Source organism: Sarcophilus harrisii, chromosome X (assembly GCF_902635505.1).
Source record: "Sarcophilus harrisii chromosome X, mSarHar1.11, whole genome shotgun sequence".
NCBI lineage: Eukaryota > Metazoa > Chordata > Mammalia > Dasyuromorphia > Dasyuridae > Sarcophilus > Sarcophilus harrisii.
This window is the reverse complement of record NC_045432.1, coordinates 82,761,718-82,784,072: the sequence shown is the minus strand read 5'-3', so window position 1 is coordinate 82,784,072 and position 22,355 is coordinate 82,761,718. Positions and strand designations below refer to the sequence as shown.

At 50.7% G+C, this 22,355-nt stretch overlaps 1 protein-coding gene across 1 annotated transcript in view; it reads left to right on the top strand.

Annotated features, from left to right (window-relative positions):
* The window catches only part of WNK3 (WNK lysine deficient protein kinase 3), a 46,968-nt gene that overhangs the window by 11,739 nt on the left and 12,874 nt on the right, over window positions 1–22,355 (top strand). The window contains exons 4-17 of the mRNA XM_031944318.1: window positions 562–782; window positions 1,037–1,194; window positions 1,988–2,076; window positions 3,488–3,707; window positions 5,971–6,241; window positions 7,887–8,080; window positions 8,197–8,259; window positions 9,557–11,284; window positions 13,031–13,107; window positions 14,795–14,942; window positions 16,070–16,186; window positions 18,375–18,512; window positions 18,727–18,781; window positions 19,590–19,697. Coding sequence (XP_031800178.1) covers window positions 562–782; window positions 1,037–1,194; window positions 1,988–2,076; window positions 3,488–3,707; window positions 5,971–6,241; window positions 7,887–8,080; window positions 8,197–8,259; window positions 9,557–11,284; window positions 13,031–13,107; window positions 14,795–14,942; window positions 16,070–16,186; window positions 18,375–18,512; window positions 18,727–18,781; window positions 19,590–19,697 — 3,587 coding nt within the window. The remainder of the gene's footprint in view (window positions 1–561; window positions 783–1,036; window positions 1,195–1,987; window positions 2,077–3,487; window positions 3,708–5,970; window positions 6,242–7,886; window positions 8,081–8,196; window positions 8,260–9,556; window positions 11,285–13,030; window positions 13,108–14,794; window positions 14,943–16,069; window positions 16,187–18,374; window positions 18,513–18,726; window positions 18,782–19,589; window positions 19,698–22,355) is intronic.

Sequence of the window (22,355 nt, the reverse complement as noted above, 5' to 3'; positions counted from 1 at the left end):
GTTCCTTCCCCTGTGATCGTAATAGCATTGTTGTGAGGCTCCGGTGAGGTCACGTTTGTAAAGTATTAGGGTGCGTAAGAAATTGTTTTCCTTCTCTCTTCCCATTTGGTAGCCGGTCTTGTCATTACAGAAACAGTTGGAGGAAATCACGGAATCTCCGAAGGGGGTGCTCCAACTGCTAGTCTAAGGCCCAATATCTTTTACCAGACAAACAACGGGATGGGTCAGAGGGTCAGGAGTTTCACCAAGACCTCCTGGCTAGCTCCCTCGGCCTTGATCCTAAAAGCAGATGTTTCTGCTGGTCTTGAGTGAGCTGGCTGGGTGTTCCTGGAGAGGGAGAGAAGGCTCTTTGCCTCTCAGCCGGCCACACATTGGGAGATGAATCCCCCGGCCCTTTGGGGATGCCAAATCCCTGCCCGTCTGATGGTGGGACCTTATCCCTCCAGTAGGGCTGGAGGCCAGAGTCAAGGCAGCTAGGGAATCCCGAAAAAAAGAGATGGGGATGGGGAAGACGGTGATCCTCTGGCCTCCAGTGATGAGTCTTCACATTTCTCTTTGTAGGTACTTGAAACGATTTAAGGTCATGAAACCAAAGGTGTTAAGGAGCTGGTGCCGGCAGATCTTGAAAGGTCTGCAGTTCCTACACACAAGGACGCCACCCATCATCCACCGGGACTTGAAGTGTGACAACATTTTCATCACTGGCCCTACTGGCTCAGTGAAGATCGGGGACCTGGGCCTAGCCACCTTAATGCGCACATCATTTGCCAAGAGTGTGATTGGTAATGTCTGTGGTTTTCTGTCTTGGGCCAGGGGCAGGGTTCCTGTCAAGTACCAAAAGTCTTGGGAATGGAGAGGGGCCCTGTTCACCGTTTGTTAGATCCCTGTGGCAAACAAGCAGTGAGGGTGAACGTGTTTGTGCAGCGTCCACACTTGCCTTTAGGAAGTAGAAGCATGTGACGACCCCGTGCCGTACTTCAAAGGGAGTAGGTTTTCCCCCGTTCAAGAAAAGGTACTGGTGATTTTCTGTTTGTAGGAACCCCGGAGTTTATGGCTCCAGAAATGTACGAGGAACATTATGATGAGTGTGTCGATGTCTATGCCTTTGGTATGTGTATGCTAGAGATGGCGACTTCCGAATATCCGTACTCTGAATGCCAGAATGCTGCTCAGATCTACCGCAAAGTGACCAGCGTAAGTCTGAGCTGAGGCAGGGTGGATGTTTGGGGGGGTCTGGCCTTGTTTCTAGGGGGTCACGTGGGGACCCGTGCAGTGATGTCTTCCTCAGCCCCATTTATGCTTTGACTGTTCGGAGAGTGTCTGTCTCTCCGTCTCTGGGTCTGGCTCAGCTTGGCCTTTTGGAGCCCATGCAGGTGACGAAGTGCCTCCCTTAGTCTGGGGATTGCTCCGTTAAGGGGGGAGGGGTTCAGTCCACTGCCAGAAGTTCTCCTGTGGGAGACCTCATTTCTCAGGTTCCCTTCATAGAGCTGAGGCTTACTACTCATGAGCTCCCTGAATCATGTCATGGACCAGGTACTCTGGGAGCAGTTGGCAAAATGGGCTCATCTGGTCCGGATGTAGCCGTTTGGTTGCCCCGGGGAGCATGGTGTGGTCGAGTTTATCGTGGGCCGGCTCTGTTGTCAGGGACCAGTAGCAGTTTACTTCCCTGGCCCTCAGAGAAGCTTCTCTGCTGGGGAGCTTGGAGACAGACCCATCCGCTAGTTTAGCAGATATGAGAAAGCAAGCTGATATCAAGGGCCTGAGTCATGTGATGGGAATGGGGACAAGGGCACATAGGTAGTGAGGCCTTTTGGTGTGGCATGCTCTTCTTGGCACCCACTCACCCCTACCATGTGGGGAACGATTCCTTTCTCTGGTTCCACGGTGCTGCGGTGCTTAAGGAGGGAGTTTTTGTTGACCTTCGGTCCATTCCAGCTCCAATTCCGGGGGGTGCATCTCAAACAAATGGTCTCTGTTTTTTTCTTAGGGAATAAAACCAGCTAGTTTCAATAAAGTGACCGATCCAGAAGTGAAGGAGATCATTGAAGGGTGTATCCGGCAGAACAAACGAGAAAGGTGAGTGGGTGTGTACTAAAGGGCAGGGAAGCCCTGGAACTTAGTGAGTCAGTTACTCAGTCAACCCCAATTCAATACCTACTATGCTGGGGCAGCTCCATGGTGCCACTGCAGGGGTTAGAGCCCTGGGCTGGAGCATCAGGAAGACTTACCTCTCAGTTACTTTTGTAAAATGGGGAAGCTGAATGAGATGACCTTCAAGGACCCTTCTGGCTTACAGACATGATCCTTGTTCATCTTGGTCCAACCTGGTGACTGGAGGGGAATCGATAGGCCGAAGGGATTGCCACATCTGTTAAATAAAAGAGCTCTTGGAAGCCATTTGCCCACACCCCAAAGGGACAGGGCTGGATTTCTCCTGCCTTTTGTATTTCTCTAGAAGGAAATGGTTGAAGAGTAGATCATTTGAAATGGTCTCAGAGTCTCTGTCTACCTGTTAACCTAAAATCTGGTCTTGAGGAACTAGGAGCTCTCAGTGGAGCCAAGCACATTGCCAAAAGGAATCGGGCTCAGGGCTGGCTGAGCGAAGCTGAGAGATCTGAGTGGGGCTTTGGATGAGCCAGGGTCACAGTGAGCATTGGCTCCCCTGACCTTCGCCTCATCTTGTTTTTGCTGTCAGATCTTCGATCCTCTCATTTAGTAGTTTGGAGCTCTTGTCTAATGCAGCAGGCCTAATTAACAGGCCTCTTTTCTGGATGTGCTTCTTGGAGACAAAAATAATTAAAGTCACTAAACTGATGGCCATGTCTTCCTCAAACAGTCAGTAACCAGCAGGGTTTTTAAGGTTTAATCTTTTATTATGAATGTTTTCAAAAGGGAACATTTCTGCATACAGTGTATGGTTAGATAGAAAATAGAAATCTCTTTTACATGCAACTTGCTTCTCCTTTTACAAGCACATAATGTACTCCACATGTCCCTTTCGGAACTTTTCAACTAAGCAGCCCCACTATGGAGAAGACTGGAGTTCAAATCCAGTCGCAAATGGGAATAATAGCACCTGCTCAAAAGGTGGTTGTGAGGATTGAATGAGTCATGATCGCTAGTTGAATTGATCTGAGTCCAAAAAGGCTTTTGGACTGGTTTTCCTTTGCAGCCGATTAGCATTTCTCAGGTACCTCCTACGTGCCGGGTGCGGGTAATCCCAAGGCCAAAAGGCAGCAGCCCCCTCGGAATGGGAGCAGCCTGTACACGTGCACATTGGTCCAAGAGGTGGCAAGATGGAGCCGGCCGGAGTTTCTGCGCCCGTTCTCAGTCTTTAGGGGGAACGAGGCGAAGGAGCCATTTCATTTATGGGAAACGGAACACGAGCCGAGCTTCTCTTAAGGAGGAGAAGGCAAAGGCCAGTCGCACCTCTCGCTTTCGTTTCCGCCGTGCATGGCTAACTCAGCTCCTTGTGTCTCATTGCTAGGTTATCCATCAAGGACCTCTTAAACCACGCATTTTTCGCTGAGGACACAGGACTGAGAGTAGAGTCGGCCGAGGAAGATGACGGCTTCAATTCTTCATTGGCTTTAAGACTCTGGGTGGAAGATCCAAAGAAACTGAAGGGCAAGCACAAGGACAACGAGGCTCTGGAATTTAGCTTTAATTTAGAGACAGACATTCCAGAACAAGTAGCATATGAGATGGTAAGTCAGCCTCACCTCTGAGCTCAGGGCCTCCTGGCTGTTTCTCCATAGTCTCTTCACATTGAGGCTTTCCTCAAGTTCTGATGGGGGGGTGGGGGGGAGGGGTCTTAGCGGCCTCTTGGCCCAAGCTCTTTCCCCATACCTTTTCCAGCCCTGCCTGCTACTGGAATGTTTTGATGGCTTCCCCTCTGCCTCCCCATGGTTCTCACAGGCTACACTAAAAGAATTGGAAGGTTCCAGGCCAGGCCCTGGGGTTAGAGTTAGGGTTAGGGTTAGGGTTAGCTGTTGGCATGAGCTCAGCCAAGCTCAGGAGGCTTGGCAGTTGACAAGCTAGCTTGTGGTGATGGGAAAGTCCATTTTGGACAGGGGGAGGGGGGTGTTATTTTCTAATTACTACATTCTGATGAAACAAGTGAATATCTATGGAGCTCCAAGCCATCTACACATAGAGCTGGCTTTGGGTTCTTTGTTGGTTCTGTGGGGCTCCTCTCGGATTCCCACGATCCAGCCTTGAATTGGGATTCTAGATTGGCAAAAATTCTTGCCTGCACCTACTTTACCTCAGAATCTAGAACTCTAGAAAGGCAAAAATTCTCATCTGTGACCCAACTTCACCTCATAGAATTCTAGAAAGGTGAACATTCTCGCCTGTGACTCGACTTCCCCTCATAGAATTCTGGAAAGGTGAAAATTCTTGCCTGTGACCCAACTTCCCTTCATAGAATTCTAGAATTGTGAAAATTCTCGCCTGTGACCCGACTTCCCCTCATAGAATTCTGGAAAGGTGAAAATTCTTGCCTGTGACCGACTTCCCTTCATAGAATTCTAGAATTGTGAAAATTCTCGCCTGTGACCCGACTTCCCCTCATAGAATTCTAGAATTCTGGAAAGGCGAAAATTCTCGCCTGTGACCCAACTTCCCCTCATAGAATTCTGGAAAGGTGAAAATTTTTGCCGGTGACCCGACTTCCCCTCATAGAATTCTAAAATTGGAAAAATTCTCGCCTGTGACCTGACTTCCCCTCATAGAATTCTATAATTCTGGAAAGGTGAAAATTCTTGCCTGTGACCCAACTTCCCCTCACAGAATTCTGGAAAGGCGAAAATTCTCACCTGTGACCCGACTTCCCTTAGAATTCTAGAATTCTGGAAAGGCGAACATTCTTGCCTGTGACCCGACTTCCCTCGTAGAATTCTAGAATTCTGGAAAGGTGAACATTCTCGCCTGTGACCCGACTTCCCCTTGTAGAATTCTAGAATTGTGGAAAGGTGAACATTCTCACCTCTGACCCGACTTCCCCTCGTAGAATTCTAGAATTCTGGAAAGGCGAACATTCTCGCCTGTGACCCGACTTCCCCTCGTAGAATTCTAGAATTCTGGAAAGGCGACATTCTACTTACAGCTAGACTGAGCGAAACTTCGCCTACATCTTGAATTCTAGAATTCTGGAAGCGAACATTCTCACCTTGACCGACTTAACCTATAGAATTCTAGAATTCTGGACAAAAGGTGAGAATTCTTCATTCTGTGACTCTGACAACCCTTTAATAGAATCTAGAATTCTGGAAAAGCAAACATTCTCCCCTCTGACCCGACTTCCCCTCATAGAATTCTAGAATTCTAAAATTCTAAAAAGGTGAAAATTCTCATTTGTGATCTGACTTAACCTAATAGAATCTGGAATTCATAGAAAGTAGCAAATCATTCTCGTGATACGACTTCCCATCAAATAGAATTCTAGATAAATTCTGGTAAGATGAAAATTCTCATCTGTGATCTGACTTAACCAAATAGAATCTAGAATTCTAGAAAGGTGAAAATTCTCATCTGTGACTAGACTTAACCTAAGAGAATCTAGAATTCTAGAAAAGGTGAAAATTCTAAAAAGGTGAAAATTCTCATCTGTGATTTGACTTTAACCAAATAGAATCTAGAATTCTAGTAAGGTGAAAATTCTCATCTGTGATCCAACTTAACCTAATGGAATCTAATAGAACCTAAAAGAATCTAATACAATCTAGAATTCTAAAAAGGTGAAAATTCTCATCTGTGATCCAACCTAACCTAACAGAATCTAGAATTCTAGAAGGGTGAAAATTATCGTCTATGATCTGACTTAACCTAATAAAATCTAGAATTCTGGAAAGGTGAAAATTCTCATCTGGGATCCAACTTAACCCAAATAGAATTCTAGAATTCTAAAAAGATTAAAAATTCTCACATGTGATCCTACTTAACCTGGATGTGGCTTTTGTTTTTTAGGTAAAATCTGGCTTCTTCCATGAGAGTGATTCCAAAGCTGTTGCTAAGTCCATTAGAGATCGGGTTGCTTTGATAAAGAAGACAAGGGAGAGGAAGCAGGCCGGCCTCTTGGGGGAAGAGCGCCGGGATTCTCAGAGCAAACCTCCACAACCAAGTACTTCTCACCTGGCTGGAACTGAGTGTGAAGAGACAGAGGTTGATCAGCACGTGCGAAAACAGCTCCTCCAAAAACAACAGACCCAGCCTCATCCCTGTCCTGCCTCGGTTCCTGGTATTTGTCAAGTCCCATGACCCTCCCCCTCTTTGTCCAAAGTTTGCCTCCTGGGGGCAGGGAAGATAGCGGTGGTGGCTTGGCATAGGTGATGGATCTTGTTGGACAAGTTGTTGAGGTCCCAAACAGGCAAGTCCTTGGCCTCTTCATTGATCCAGAATGGCAGAGGGGCCCTCGAGGTTGCTTAGCCTCTTTGGATCCCCTTGAACCTTTTTCAGGAATTCCTCTCGTTTATCATGGGGTACGGTCACTTCATCCACACATTGGGCCAATAGACTCTGAACTCACATGCTCATGACCTTGCCAAGCACCATGCCAAGCACTGGGGATACAAAAAGACAAGCCCCGTCTCACCAGAAAGCCATTTCATGTGTTGACACTTGCGACTTGGGCCAAACCACTCACCCTGAGTCTCATGTTGTCCACATGGGCCTTTAAGGGGAAAGAAACTGCCAGATGTGACCTATCCCTCCCTCACCCTGAAGGGCTTTCATGCACAATTTGAGAGGGTTTATAGGTCTTTATAACTTGGCTAGGAAATCTCTCTTGTCCTATCTGCTAGAAACCATTGCTGTTTTCTTCTCTCCTCCATGGATGCCAGCCAGCTTGTTTTCTCCCACAGACTTTCTTTCCTTCCTTCTTCTTCCGCCTTTCCTCCCCCTCCTTCCTTCTCCTTCCCCTTTCCTCCCCTCCCTTTGGCACATTAGTATATAACTCAGTATGTGTCACTTCATTAATGTTAATGAATTAATACATAATAAAGATACCTCAAATTTCTTTAGAACTTTGTCTTAACAAAATGTTTTCCTTACTATAAACCTTTAAGATAGAATCCAGTCCCAGAAATGTAAAATGGTATGTAAGATTAGTTACTCTCAGAATCAGGTCTTGGACTTAAACTCAAGTCTTTGGGCAAATTTATGTACGAGACCTGAGTGGGATACAGACAAGAAGAAGGTGACATTTGAGTTATAGAAGTCTAAGTATGGAAGGGTAGATGGATAGGTAAAGTCTTTCCTTTTTTTTTTTTTTTTTTGAGATAAAAGTATTTTTTATTAAATTAATTTTCTTTATGATAGTAGAAGAAATTATATTCACGAATGTCCACTTTTTCTTTACTTCCTTATGAATTGTTCTTTGGTTCTCTGCTGCGTACCTTATTTACTTTATTCTTTTCCCCCCTTTCATCTCCTCTCACCCCCAAGCAAGCTACCTTCCCCTCTTCCTCCTCCTTCCTCCTTTCCCTCTTCCTTCTCCTTCTTCCTTCCCCTCTTCCTCCTCCTTCCTCCTTCCCCTCTTCCTCCTCCTTCCTCCTTCCCCTCTTTCTCCTCCTTCCTCCTTCCCTCTTCTTCCTCCTTCCTCCTTCCCCTCCTCTTTCCTCCTCCTCCTTCCCCTCCTCTTTCCTCCTCCTCCTTCCCCTCTTCTTTCCTCCTCCTCCACACATGGGAAAACTAAATCCCCAAATGGCAGTGACTTGTTCAAGTAACTCCTAGGGCAGCAACTTGCCACAATGCCAAGGGGATTTCATGGCTCGTTTCAGATGAATCCTGTAGCGGCCATGGCTCACGCCCGTGTGTCTGAGTGATTGCCAGCTACCATCTTCATCCCCTGGTGTGCTCACAGTTGGCCTATTTCTTTGCTGCAGCTGATGGTTTGCCCGAGACGGGAGTCGGGGCGGTCAAGCATCCCGATTCTTCAAGTCAACACACCATGGCCTACTGCCCAGATCCAACAACAGTTCCTGCCAAGGTTTCTCACATTCCCCAGGCTGAAGCCCAACTTCCAGGGCACCCATACCCACCTCAGCCACTGGTGGGACATTACCAGCAAATGCCAGGGGTAAGAGCCACCGGAACTGTTGAGATGCTTGAACTTGTTTGAACTCTAGTCTCAGAGCCAGCGCTGGATGGGAAAGCTGTTGTCAACATTGTTTATAAATGTTTCTTTCCAACCAGGTCCAGCAACAAGCAACCCTTTCTCAGGCCCAGATATTTGTCCAGCAGTTCTCCCAGAGAGTGGTAAGATTCCCAGGGCCGGGTGGTAAGATTCCCAGGGCCGGGTGGCTCACCCCCTCGCACACGCCCCCTCATGGGTGGCAGAGCCCTTGGGGTGGACCGCTGCTGTTGAAGGTTTATCCTGGGGTTTGGCTGATGTAGAAGACCTAGGCCGTCTCTCATTCTGGCCACGTGTCCCCCCCCTTTTGTTTCATTTGATCCCTGATCCCCTTTTCCCTCATTGTGTCCCCGTGACCCCCAGCCCCTTGGAAGTGGTCACCAAGCACACACGGTTTGTAGCTACCCAGTTGTTGATGTTGTACCTAAGCTGTTTGAGGATGCTTTGGGCCTGGGCTAGACGGAGCTCTGGGAGGCCTTCCAGTGGACAGCCCTGCCTCCTCCCCAGGCACTGCCGGGTCTGATATGTATACTCCACTCTCCCTTCCCTCCCTTGTATTTGCTTTTCATCATTAGGAGAGGTGTCTTCTCGGGGGGGGGCAGGGGGACTCATAGCTCTGTGTCTTGAATTCAGCTGAGGATTTGGTGCTTTCAATGGAGGAGCCTCTCGTTCTGCACTGGGAATCTCTCAGAATGGGAGAGTTGGGGTTGTGCAGTTGCAGAGAAATGTCTAGCTCGGGGGCTTGGAGGTAGATCAGAGACAGACTTTGGATGTTGCCAAGTCACGGGCGGCCACTCTAGTTTGCCTACCTTCTGTGAGCACTGGAGTCCTCTTCTTAAAGGGGAGACGCTCAGATCGGGGCATGTGCTGGCCACAGTGACCACCCCATGTGGTCAGGTAGTGCCCGGACAGAGATGTGTCAAAAGGATTTCAGAGATATGTCAAAAGGATTTTAACCCCGAAACCCTGGGGTTTGAGCCTGAAACCCTGCTGCGTTTTCCATTGGTCTTTCACCATTGGTCTTTCACCTCCCCTTTCCCACTTTTTAGGCAGGGCTATCCCAACTGACAAAAACACAGCTAAGAGAGAGGGAAAGACAATGCTTTACCCCACTGGATCCCCTCTTGGATTTGTGATCTGTGGAAGCTGGCACCTGAGCTCCCTGGGAAGGCGGGGGTGGGGGCAGGAGGTCAGGGCCCAAGAACCGCCGCCGCCACTTTTTGGCCAACCTCCCTCCAGACTCATCAGGGAGATCTTGAGCCTGGAGACGTGGGGCCCGAAGCGGTGTTTCGGGATGAGGGCATTAGCGCTTCCACAGACGAGTAGCCCTGGGGGTTCTTTGCTTTTTGAAAGTCCCCGGGGGCCATATTGGTGGGTGCGGTTGCACCGGGCTTAATCTTACCCATCCTTTTCTCATACCAGGAGCTGCAGCAGCCCTTCGGAGCGGATGGCCAGGCATCCAATCCACCGACCTTGCCCTCCACTCAGCACCCTGCAGCAGGCATCTTGCTCGATCGCAGCCTTCGGAAAGGGAGTCAGATGGTGGGCCCGACCCTGGATGCTGAGCAGCCTTCCGGCTTCTTGCCAAATCTCCCCACTACTCAGTACGTGACTAGTGCCCAGGGGCCCTTCGGGGTAGCCCAGCAGCTTCCAGCTTCTCTGGTTGGCCATCAAGGCCATCAAGGAGCCCAGCTCGCTGCCCCCCAGCTGCCTTTAGTGTCCCAGGCATACTCAGTGGTCCAACAAGATTCGGGCCCTCTCTGTGCAGGGCCACAGCCTCACTACTACCCAGTGCCTTGCCCACCCCCCCCAGTGACTCTGCTGCTGAAGGCTGTGGAGCCAGGCCAAGAGGCCGGACTCCAGGAGCCTGATGCTCAGGGGGTCCTGCAGCAGTCAGAAGGTGACGGGAGGGGAGGCCTGATCTCCCTCGGCGAACAGCGGCCTATCTTTGTGGTGAAGCCTACTGAGCAGCTGCCTTACCCTGCCTATCCCATGCAGCCGCCTTGTCTGGTCCCGGCTCCCGAGCAGTCTCCTTACCAGGTGCCAGCGCAGCCACCGTATGGCCCGGCGCCCACTTACACTCTCCCCCCACCTGCAGTACAATCCTTCTATTCCGCCCCCCAGCCTGGACAGGCTGCCATGTACCACACCCAGCCTACTTACCTGGAGAAGCCCACGTACATTATCCAGGGGACTTACACAGGGCAGCCCATAGACCAACCTCCTTTCCCCATCCTGCCCCCTGAGACTTCACCGTACGCAGGCCCGGCGGCCCCCTCCTTCCAGACGACATTCTTGGGCCGCCAGGCCCACTCGGCCAGCCCTAACCCCGAACTGCAAGCTCCGGACGAGCAGCAGCCATACGGCATGCCTGCCGCGGAGCCTCAGGTGTGTTTGGGCCAGTCACCGGACATCCCTTTGGCGGGCATGGAACAGAAGGCCCAGCTATACCCGGCAGAGACAATGATGGCCGTTCCGCAGGCGGACGTCAGCAGGGGCAACGAGCAGCTCCGAAGCCCAGCTCCTTCAGTGACCATCGGCGCTCCAAGAGCTGGCGAGGGCCTGCCCTATCCTTTGCTGCAGCCATCCTTCCCCCAGCAGCCTCTCTCCCCGGTCCTACTGCAGCAGGCCCAGCAGCAGCGTGTCCTGAGTCCTTTCTCAAAGTCCCCACTCACTCCACATCAGCAAGTAGTTCGCCCTTCTCATCTACCAGCAGTGCCGCACCTCGAGCTGCCGACTCCGGAGCTTCCCCGGAGTCAGCAAAGTCAACTCTCGTATGGTCAGCCTGGCGCCTTCCAGCAGCAGGCCCCCTGCCAGCCCCATCAAGCACCAGCTCTCGTCCCCCACTTGGCCACCGAGTGTGGTCAGACCCTACCTTGCCAGAAGCACCAGCCTGTGTACAGCCAGCCCCAGTGGCAGCCACCACTGAGCCAGGCACCCGTTTCGGGGCCCTTAGAATTACAACAGCAGCAGGTGGCAGCTCTCTACCAGACTGCAGGAGGGACCCTGCCCAAGCAGTGCCCCGTGGCCTGCATGGGCCAACTGCCCCTGACTGGCCCAGTGCTCCCTGCCTCACTTCCTGTCCAAGGCATTCCCGTCTTGCAAACCCAACATCAGCATCACACTTTAAAAGGCCAGAATGTTCCAAAGGTGAGCATTGGGGATGGGGGGGAGGAGGGGAGAGAGGGAGGATTTCGAGGCTGGGAGGGGTTGAGGATTCTGGGGCTAGTGAGGGTTTGAGGATTCCAGGGCTAGGGGGGATGTTGAGGATTCTGGGGATGGTGGGGGTTGAGGAGGTTTGAGAATTCTGGGACTAGAGGGGGAGTTGGGGAGGATTAACTATGGGGGATTGGGGCCGGGATTCCATTCTGGATGAGCCTCTCCTGGCCCTTGATTTCCTCACGTGAGAGATGTCCAGGCTGGCCTTGATTCTGGCCTTGGTGCCCTGTCTTTTGGCCGGTCCTGTCCTCGGCTCGCGGTGAGAAAGCCTTGCCAGTCATAGTAATGTTCCTGTGTGCAGGAGCTTGGCGAGGGAGGCTAAGGCTGGCGTGCTCTCTTAGAGGAAGGGGCAGGCCGCACACTTTCACTCCTGGCCCTCCTCCGTTGTTGCCTTTTTGGCCACATGTCCTTTCCTTGTGTAACTTGATGTGCTGACCCCGTCTCGGCTCCCTGAAAAGGCTGATGCAGAGGCTAGGGAGCCTGGGATCTCTGGGTCAGAGGTAAGTGTTGTCATGGCAGTTCTTTTGTCCCGAGAGTATTTGGGGACATGTTCTAGAAACGAAGAGGGATTTCTACATGTGGTAGGCCCAGGACAGGGAGGCCAGATAGGGGCACAGTCTTTGGCCCCCTCCTTCAGGAGGAACACTGGATGGGGCCTCTCCTCTTTATCCATTGCTGCTCTCCCAGTTTGGCTCTGGTGGGCAGTGGCTCTTGTGTTCTGCATCTTGGCTCCAGCCCTGGCCCAGGTAACAGAGAGACAGAGAACCTGAGGTGCAGTCAACCCGGGGCTGTGCCAACTCCAGGTGGGCCATGGTGGTGCTGGTCCTTAAGCTTTCTATCTCAGGGGAAGCTGAAGTTTGTAGAATTGGGGGTCCTTCTTCTCCATCATGGCTTAAATGGGGTTTCCTGCCTGGCTTCAAGTAAGAAGTTGGGTTTTGTGGGGAGAGCCAGTGCTTGGTCTCACTCCCCGCGCTGCCCTCTCCTCTGTGAAAGGAAGAAAGTCGTTGGATTAGACTTGCTGGGTGCGGAAAGCCAGTAGGGTTGTTTGTCATTCAGTGTTAGGCTCGTGGATGAGCTTTGGGGGCCCTACCGTCTCAAACCCTTCTGAAGGCCCATAAGCTCAAGTTCAGGGCCTTGTAGCCAGGAGGGAAGGTCTTGAATGGTTTCTCAACCTCCCCGGCCCTAAGGAGGCCTCCAGAGTAGGAAGCTGCCGCCAGCAGTCTTGGAAATGGCCGATGCCGAGTTGGGCAGGCCTAGAGGCACAGATGGGCGTGGCAGGGCATGGCAGCTCTGGCTTCTTTCTCAGTTTCATGGTTGTCTTCCTTTATTTCCATGTTGGTGCCCACTCTGGGACGTGTGTGGGCCTTCCTTTGGCGGCCACTTTCTGGAGCAGTTTTCAAGTCGGTGGCTACTTTCTGGAGCAGTTAGAGGGTTTTGTTGGAAGGGCTCATGGGACTGGAGCTCTCAGCATGTTACTTTATGGACATTGGGAGGTCGGTTTCCTGTCTGTTTGCCTTGTGACATAGATTGCTTGGCGAGCCCTTGATGGAGTTGGATAGCACCTGGCAGTATCGCCCGCAAACTGACACATGGGCTCAGAACTTGGGGTGAAGCAGATGGGCTGGGGGGGTGAGATACCTTGACTTTTAGCTGTTCTTCTGATGAGTGTTATTTCAGCAGAGCTTCCAGCCTGAACCCCAGCAGCCAGCAGACCACCTACATACAGCTCCTCCGAAAGCAGATGTGGCCCACGGGTGAGTAGGGACCGGCAGATCCCGAGAACCAGGGAGGTGTGTGCCCTGAACCATTGATTAGAGATTGACCTATGGAAAGGGGATCTGCTCTCGCCTTCACATGTCTCTTGAGTGGCCCCAGGAAGAAGCAGTGAGAGACTCAGGGTCCTGCCCCACGGGGCTTGGCCCGGTCCATAGTCGTGGCCAACCCTCTGAGCTCACTTTCTCTGTTTTTGTCAGAAAGATGAGTATTCTGTGGTCTCAGAAAGCCTCAGAAGCAGTGCAGAGAGCTGCTTAGGGCCTGGTGTTCCCAGCCAAAGCGAAGAGCAGACTCTTGGCCATGCCCCGTCCCACAAGGCCTTGCAGCCCCATGGGGCCGCCTACCCAGATGCATCGGCCTGACTCACCTGGCCTGGTGGATGTGGGGAGACGCCATATCTTCTTTGCTTTTCATGTTCGTTGATGTCAGTTACTGAGCCTTTGTGGTTTAATGACACATTGAGTTCGATTCTTTTTTTGCTCATTTATTTAACAGTTCCAGCTTATTTCCCATTCCAGACTGTCTCCTTTGCCCCTCCCCTCTCTGACCCAGCCTTCTGTCAGCTACCCACAGTATCTTCCTAGGGCCGGCTCTTACCATGTCGCCTCCTTGCTCAGTGAACTCTGGGGCTTTCTCCCCTCTGACTCCCGGGATCAAACACAAACTCTCCCGTTCCCTCCTCCTTGTCCATATCTGTGACCCACACTCTCCCCCTGGCTTAATGTTAACCTTTCCAGCTCCCACGTGCCGTTCCATCTCCTGCCTTTGTTCTGGCATCTTCCCCATCTGCCCCCTTCCGCCCTCGCTCCTTTTCACTTCCAGTCTAAACACCACTTTGTCCCTGAAGCCTTTCCTGATTTTCCCCTCAAATTCATGTGTGTGTGTGTGTGTGTGTGTGTGTACGCGTGCACATGCACATGCATGCGTATGTGCACACACAGACATGCTCTTTACTCAAGGAGAAATTCAGGATCTTGAGGGCAGACTGTGCTTGGCGACACCTGGCCCAAAGCAGCCATCCACCCCCTTTCAGTTCACTGGTTCCCTTAGGCACTAAGGAGGCGAGTCCCTCTCCCTATCCTTGTACCACGGCTCATCTTGCGGTTCGGCCGCTCGGCTCCCTCTTTGGTCTGTGTTTCTTAGCTGCTGCAGCAGGTTCCCGGGTTCTCCTTGGTTGGTTCAGGCTCTGACTTCCTCCTTTCACCCCATGATGCTTTTGTTCTCATCCCTGCTCCCAGACCACCAGCCCCTCCATTGACCTCAGACTTGACTTGCCTCAAAGCTTCCCATTTGGAGCTGGCTTCTCAGAGCCTCTCCCAAGGATCCTTCTGCTGTCTTTCATGTTCCTTTGAGAGCTGGGTCACCCCCACCCCAGCCCTTTCCCCTAGCAAGTCCCTCACAAGACAAGGTTTGCGCACTTTGCCCTGAAACTTTGTCCTTACCGGCCTCGAGTGGAGGGGGGAATTGCTCCTTGGGGACTTTCCCACCCGAACCGTGGGATTTTATATTCCATGAGGTGCCCCTCAGAGCTGCTGCGGGAAGGTACAAGCAACGCTCCAAATGGGGTGGTAGCTTTCCTGGTTAATCAGTGCTGCTTTGGGCCTGGCCTTTGTTAGAGACTATCATCTGCTCTCAAATCTGACGGCAGTTCTTCTTTGCCGTTCTTAGCATTACTGCCGACGGAACAGCATCGAAGGATGGTACCAAGGGATTTGAGACCCTTCTCGGAAATGGAAAACCGGATCGGATGAAGCAGAGGAGGGCTTCGTGTCCTCGGCCTGAGAAGGGGCCCAGATTCCAACTGACTGTTCTCCAGGTATGGAGTGTTCTTTTCAGTTTGAAATCAGAGAGAGCAACTTGTTGGGGAAGGCGGGTTAGAATGTTGAAGCTTCTCGAGTTCTTGAGAGGCAACGGACCAGCTCCAGCTCAGTGTTGCAGGCCTGGGGCTCGGGTCCTTGCCTCAGTTTCTCCCCTGAAACTTAGGAGCAAAAAGTTTCAAAACCATCCAGTTTAATTTCTGTTATGATGATGATGCTTCTAATGAAGCACAACCACCAGTGACCACAGAAAAGATCCAAAGCTTGCGGGCTGCGAGCAAGAAAGGGCCGCAAGTGTGACTATGGAGTTCAGAAAGCCAAGTGCCATGTCAGCCAACCTGGCGCCCTCTCTACTGTCTCATCTTAAGCATTCATCTTGTTTGCATCTTTATCAGCGCCCACTTCCCCCTAACCTCCCTGCCCCAATAACAGGCCTTCCTTGGCACCATGCTGGCAGCTCCAGGCCAGCGCCTCTCTGCCAGAGGATGGGAGCACATTTCATTCTCAGGCTGCTCCCTGCTTTGATCAGACTGCCCCACTCCAGATAGCTCCTGCCTCGATGCCTGGGCCCAGCGCTTCCTCCCTCTGAGGCCTAGTTGCCTCATTTAGGAAACCCGTTTGTCAAATGGCTCCTTTTCCAGATCTGATCGATTCCCTGTAGGTCTTGGATGTCAGATTTAGACATCAGAAATAACTTAGCAGTACTGGGCAAGAATTAGAAAAGAGCCAAATGGACTAGATCAGCTGACCCAGTCCAGGAGCCAGGGTACCCGTGCCAGCCATGGTAAGGGCACCTTAGCTGATGTGGGCCTGCAGGATATCAGGAAGCCAGCATCCTGCAGTAATTCTCTTAGAAGTCTTGATGTAGTGTTTCCTACTTTCCAGTGGAGTCTTGGGGATGAACCTGGCCTCTGCTTAATCAATCATGAAGAAAAGGGATCTGGACTAGGCTTGGATTGGAGCTTTAAAGTGTCGGGCTGATGACAGTGATCTTGCAGACTGGATCCTCTTCTGCAGTCCTGGATCTGGGCCCCGGGACTTGCAAGTGGCCTTAAGTCATCAATCTCACCTTTGAATTTCTTTTGTCCCTTCTCGAAAGAAGAACCCGATGATTTCTCTTTCTTAGGTTTCAACATTTGGAGACAACATGGTGGAGTGTCAGCTGGAGACTCACAATAACAAGATGGTCACTTTCAAGTTTGATGTGGATGGAGATGCTCCCGAGGACATCGCCACCTACATGGTAGGTTCTCCTTTAGGATCCTGGCTCCATGCTCGGGCTCAGGGAGTCCCAGAGAAGTGGGAGCCTCCCTGATCAGGGTTGGGGTGGGATGTAAACCCGGTACTTCCTGATGCCAGTTAACTGTTCCCAAAAAGTGCTGCTGTGAGTATTGTGGTGGAAATGGAGACTTTCTTCTTCAACAGTGACCTTCCTGGCATAGAAGCCTAGTAGGGCAATCTGCAGGTCAGAGGGCGTGAACATTTCGGTCCCTTGATTTGCACAGTTCCAAATTGGCTTGCCAGAATAGTTGTTCCGATCCATGGTTCCCCTCCCGCAAGGCACCAGGGTGCCCGTCTTCATGCAGCCCCTTTGGCGCTGCTCATTTCCATCCTTTGTCATCTTAATATGACACATGATTCCGAGCAGATGGCAGAGGAGTGTCTCTAGTCAGTTTGCACATTGCACTTAGATTTCTTCAGAGGCTGAAATTTTAACTGACCTTTCATTCCCCTGCAGCACCTAGAACCCATTGTCACTGAGGAAAGGCCCAGTACATATTTGTTGATCTTAACTGGAATGTGGCTGTGTGGCCCACCCCAACCCCCTGCTCACCCCAGTAATTTGTCAAAACCTTCGTTGGCCCTTTAAATTCCTTGTTAATTACTCAACACTGTCCAGAAAGGAGGCGAAGTTCTGTGGTGTTCCTTCTGTTTGTTTCCTTTGAATTGGACTCAGGCTCTCTGCTAACCGGAATGGCCACGGTTCCTCATTTGTCCAGTCCGATTTCTCTGCCCCCTCAGGGGATTGTAAGCACTTTATGTGTCTTCTCTGTGCTTTTCTGGGAGCTATTCTCCTCCTGGGCTGGCTCTGATCTCTTTCCAGATTGATTAATACATTAGTCTCCCCCACCCAGTCTACAATGCAGGCAAAACTGCTTCTTTGTGTTCCTCTGCCGATGTGACCTCCGTGGCCTGCCTCCATGCCTCCATGCCGTCTGGGCTTGCTTTCCCCTCAGAAGGCTCTCCCTCTTCTCTTCTGCCTTTTGGAAGCCCAGCCTCCTTTCAGGCTTCAGCTTAGGTGCCCTTTCCATAGGAGACCTCCTGTGGCTTCCTTTAGTCACTCAGTGTGTCTCATATGTACTTTCTTTTTTATTATTATTATAGCTTTTCATTTACAAGATATATGCATGGGTCATTTTATAGCATTGACAATTGCCAAACCTTTTGTTCCAACTTTTCCCCTCCTTCCCCACCCCTCCCCCAGATGGCAGGTTGACCCATACATCTTAAATATGTTAAAGTATAAGTTAAATACAATATAAGTAGACATGTCCAAACCATTATTTTGCTGTACAAAAAGAATCAGACTCTGAAATATTGTACAATTAGCTTGTGAAGGAAATCAAAAGTGTAGGCGGACATACATTGAGGGATTGGGAATTCTATGTATTGGTTCATAGTCATCTCCCAGAGTTCTTTCCCTGGGCGTAGCTGGTTCTCTTCATTATTGAACAAATGGAACTGATTTGGTTGATCACGTTGCTGAGGATGGCCTGGTCCATCAGAAATGATCATCATATAGTATTGTTGTTGAAGTATATAATGATCTCTTGGCCCTGCTCCTTTCACTCAGCATGAGTTCATGTGAGTCTCTCCAGGCCTTTCTGAAATCCTCCTGCTTGTCATTTCTTATAGAACAATAATATTCCATAACATTCATATACCACAATTTATTCAGCCATTCTCCAACTGATGGGCATCCACTCAGTTTCCAGTTTCTGGCCACTACAAAGAGGGCTGCCCCAAATATTTTTGCAAGTAATTTCTGATGAGCCAGTTTGTTGTGGGCCCCTACTAGCCCATCAGTCCTGAAGCTCGAGACCCATTTTCTTCATCAGATTATTTTTTCTCTCAAGTTTGGTGACCGAGAGATGTCTCCACACCAGCCTCTTCCATCTTGCACGACTGTTTTTTCCTTTGACGGGGGATATGGGGCACTTTGTCACAGGGGCCCTGGTGGAGTGAAGTCTTGTTTTCTCACAGCCCCAGGAGTCATGGCAGAATCCAAAGGAGAGTGGGCGTGCTTTTTTCGTCTCTAGCTGTGCTGGGACCCATCCCCGTGGTTCGTGGCCGAGCTCGGGCCGCGTTCTTTGTCGGGCCCAACGTAAGGAGAGAACCCCGTTCTTGAATGAGAACTTGTTTCTTGGCAGGTTGAAGATAACTTTGTGCTCGAGTGTGAGAAGCGGAGATTTGTGGAAGAACTGCAGGTGGTTGTGTGCCAGGCCCAGGAGATCCTTCGAACTCACTCTGGTGGGGAGTTGGCTTCATCAGACTCCAGCAGCTATCAAGTAAGAGCAGTGGGGGACGCTCACATGTGCGTGTGGCTGAGCCCAAGGGTATCGTGTGGCGATGGGAGTGCGTCTGTGAAGTGTGAGCATGTCATGTGCATCTGGGACTGTGGACACGTGAACGAGTGTGCATGTGGAGGTGTGTGAGCGTGTGGGGGGCACGTGGGCATGCTCTTCACAAAGGTCTCACTCCGTTTCTCCTTTTGTCGTTCAGACGGGAGCAGCTGAACAAGCACAGATGAATCCTTTGCCCAGCCAGCAAGGCTGCTGTGAGTACCTAGCGTCTGTTCACCTTTTGGCACGCTTTTGCCCCGGTTCCCAAAAAAGGGGTTTGATGGGAAGGGAGCCCAATTGGTAGCGAAACTTTCCCAGGATTTATTTCCAAAGCACAAGCATAGGGACTGCTAGGAACACACTAGTCTGGCTGTGCATCCCCAACTGGTCTTCCCTCCGGGAGCTCCAAGCACACACACACTTGGCAATGGGCAGACGAGAGAGGTTGTGAGTGGATGTGGCACTTCTGTGGTGACTGGCTGGCGCTTCTCTGTGAATCGCCTTTCTTTGCTTAGGCTCCTTCCAACAGTGGTGGGTCTTTGGCTCCATCCTTTCCCGTTGAAACTGGAACGTCATTAACTTGGGGGATTGCAAACTGCAACATGGGGGATTCCTTGGCTGTCTTGCTTGGTTTCTTGCATTTTGCTGCCTGCTTTGTGGGACCAGTGGGCTCTGCTTTTATGTGGTAGGGCACCTCCATTGTGTGGGTGAGTCGTGCCCGGGGAGCATTGATTGCTGTGACTAATCTGAAGTGTACAGAGAGATTTTAAAGGAAAGTGTGGTCCCGCTGAAAACCCCCGAAGAGTCTGGCCCGCCTCTGAACACTGCAGTGGGGACTTTTGTTCTTCTAGCACATTTTCAGCTGACGAGAGGCACCTCCATGGTGGGCGTGGCAGACATCTTGACAGTCCAGCGACTGTGTCCAACTGCTCCGACAATCAGTGCTTTTAGGCGGTCGCCTTAGCCCCCAAGCTCACAAAACTTCCCCATGAATTTAATGTGTTTGTGTCATTTTTTCTGCAGCTGACTCTGCTCCTCAGTCCTCCCCAGTTGGTCGCTGGAGGTTCTGTATCAATCAGACCACACGCAATCGGGAGCCCCTGAGCCTTCCTGAGTCACAGCTCCTTGCTGGTAAGCTTTCGTTCTCTAGCTGGCATTCTCCACCAGTCTTTTGAGTTTTTCCTGGCCCCCGCATCCTCTTGTTAGGACTCGGTGCTAGGCCCTGGTGTTGAGAAGAGGCAGAGAAACAAAACCAAGCACTGGAAGCAGTTCCCATTGGGGCTCATGATCCTTCAGGTTTAGCTTTTGGGTCAAATCTGCTTAGAGAAGTGGGCCTTGGATCTGTACCCCATTTTTTCATTGCAAGAGATTGGGGCTCATGATCCTTCAGGTTTAGCTTCTGGGTCAAATCTGCATAGACAAGTGGGTCTTGGATCTGTACCCCATTTTTTTTATCGCGAGAGGTTTTTTCACAGTGATCAGCATGAGGGCAAAACTCTCAGGCCCCCCGCCTTCTTTCTCTGCCCTGGCTGGAAATCATTACCCCTCTGGGGGTCAAAGTTCCAAAATGAGCTTCTCGGCACCGACATGGGCTGGACACCAGGTGCCGTCTGACACAACAGACTTTTAGTAAGCACCTTCTGAATACAAGATACTGTTCTGGATCCTGTGGAAACCAGGAGAAAGTAAAACAGAGTCTCCGTCTTCTAGAATCTCCGGGCTAATGCAGAGCCAAGAGGGAACCGGGAGAGCCTGGTGGGGGGTAGAAGGGCCTGTTTGCAGGAGGTGCATCTTGAAGGAAGCCAGCAAGTATGGTAGGGGAGCAAAAATATTCTAGGCATGGGAGAGAGCCTGAGAAAATCCCAGGAGCTAGAAGAGGTAGGGTCTTGCTCATGGAATAGCCAGGAGGCTGGTGACCCTGGATAGAAGTGTCAGATTGGGGAGAAGTAAGGTATGACCGGAAAGGGAAGAGGGGGCAAGCTCCAGAGGCCATTTCGTATTTGCTCCTGGGGGCCATAGGGAGCCACAGAAGCTCACTTGAGGAGGGAAGTGACATGGTCAGTCCTGTGTTTTGAAGGCCGGCTAGAGAAATGTCCCAAGTGTGGGGAGAGACCGGAGGCAGGCAGAGACTCCGCTGTCGGGACTTCTGGTCAAGAAGACTGCTGGAATGGAGGCGCAGACCGTTTGGGGTCAGAGTTGGGGTCAGAAGCATTTGGGGCAGGCAGAGACTCCGCTGTCGGGACTTCTGGTCAAGAAGACTGCTGGAATGGAGGCGCAGACCGTTTGGGGGTCAGAGTTGGGGTCAGAAGCATTTGGGGTTACAGCAAAAGCCTGAAATTCACCTCGGACCAAATGCAGATGAAAAACCCTTCTGAGAAACTACAGGAAGTAGTCGGGCAGCAGATGAAGTCGGGAAGGTTTGAGTTCAAGTCTCCCGGTAGAGGTGAACCGTGTGAACCACGGCAGGCCACTTAACTCCTCTCAGCAGCCTCAGTTTCCCCATCTAGAAAAGGAGAATGATAGCAGTGCCTCCTCTTACAAGTGATTGTTGGGTAGCTCGAATGAGTCAGCCTGTAAAGGGCTTCAGGTGCTGGGTCAATGCACACTAGTCAGCCAGTGGGTCAGTGATCCCTTCCTCCCCAGAACTGCAGGTGTAGTCATCCAGGAGGAGCTAAAGCTGGAGAGAAGAGGGAATCCGAGACGGAGCTGGGCGTTTATTGCAAATCGAGAGACCCCAAAAGGGGCCAACTACAAGCTGGCACCAAGGGAAAGAAAGGGGTTTTCCACAAGGACTCTGTGAATACCTAAAAGAAAGGAAGCGAGAGAGGAAAAGGGAAGCGAAACAAACTGATGGAAAGCTCTGGAAGAAAGAATTGGAAGGAGAACAAATAGTTTAGAGGAGAATGTGGTCAACCGCCCCCCACCAAATCACAAAGTCCCCGAAAATTAGAAAGAGCAAAGAGAAAGCAGCAACTTCATGAGGTAACCAGGCAAAAGATGGAGAGAACGTGCAAAGGCTCTGCCGTCGAAAGTAACTGCAAAAGGTTCAAGGGTTCTAGAGGGAAAATGAAAATGGTTTGGATTCCCTAAAAACCATAATTCAAAAGAAAGGCCGGACCCTCTATTGCTTTTTTGTAATGATGGCTTTTTATTTTCAAAATCCATGCAAAGATAGTTTCAACATTCACTCCTGCAAAACCTTGTGTCTCGATTTTTCTCTCTCCTTCCTGCCCCTAGACAGCAAGTGATCCATTTTACGTTAAACGTGCTGTTCTTCTGTACATATTTCCCAAATTATCATGCTGCTCAAGAAAAATCAGATCTGAAAGGAAAAAAAGGGAGAAAGGAAAAAAAAGCAAGCAAACAACAACAAAAAGAGTGCAAATGCCACGTTGTGGTCCACAGTGGGTTCCCACAGTCTCTCCCTGGGTGTCGATGGCTCTCTCCATCACAAGATCATTGGAACTGGCTTGAATCATCTCATTGGTGAAGAGAGCCACGTCCATCACAATTGATGACTGTACAAACTTGCTGTTGCTGTGCACAATGATCTCCTGGTCCTCCTCATTTCACTCAGCATCAGTTCCTGTGAGTCTCTCCAGGCCTCTCTGAAATCATCCCGCCGGTCATTTCTTACAGAACGATGATTCCCCATAACATTCCTAACTTATCCAGCCGTTCCCCAGCTGATGGTCATTCACTCAGTTTCCAGTTTCTTGCCAGCACAAAAAGGGCTGCCACAAACATTTGTGCACGTGGGCGTCCTTTTCCCTCTTTAACGAACTCTTT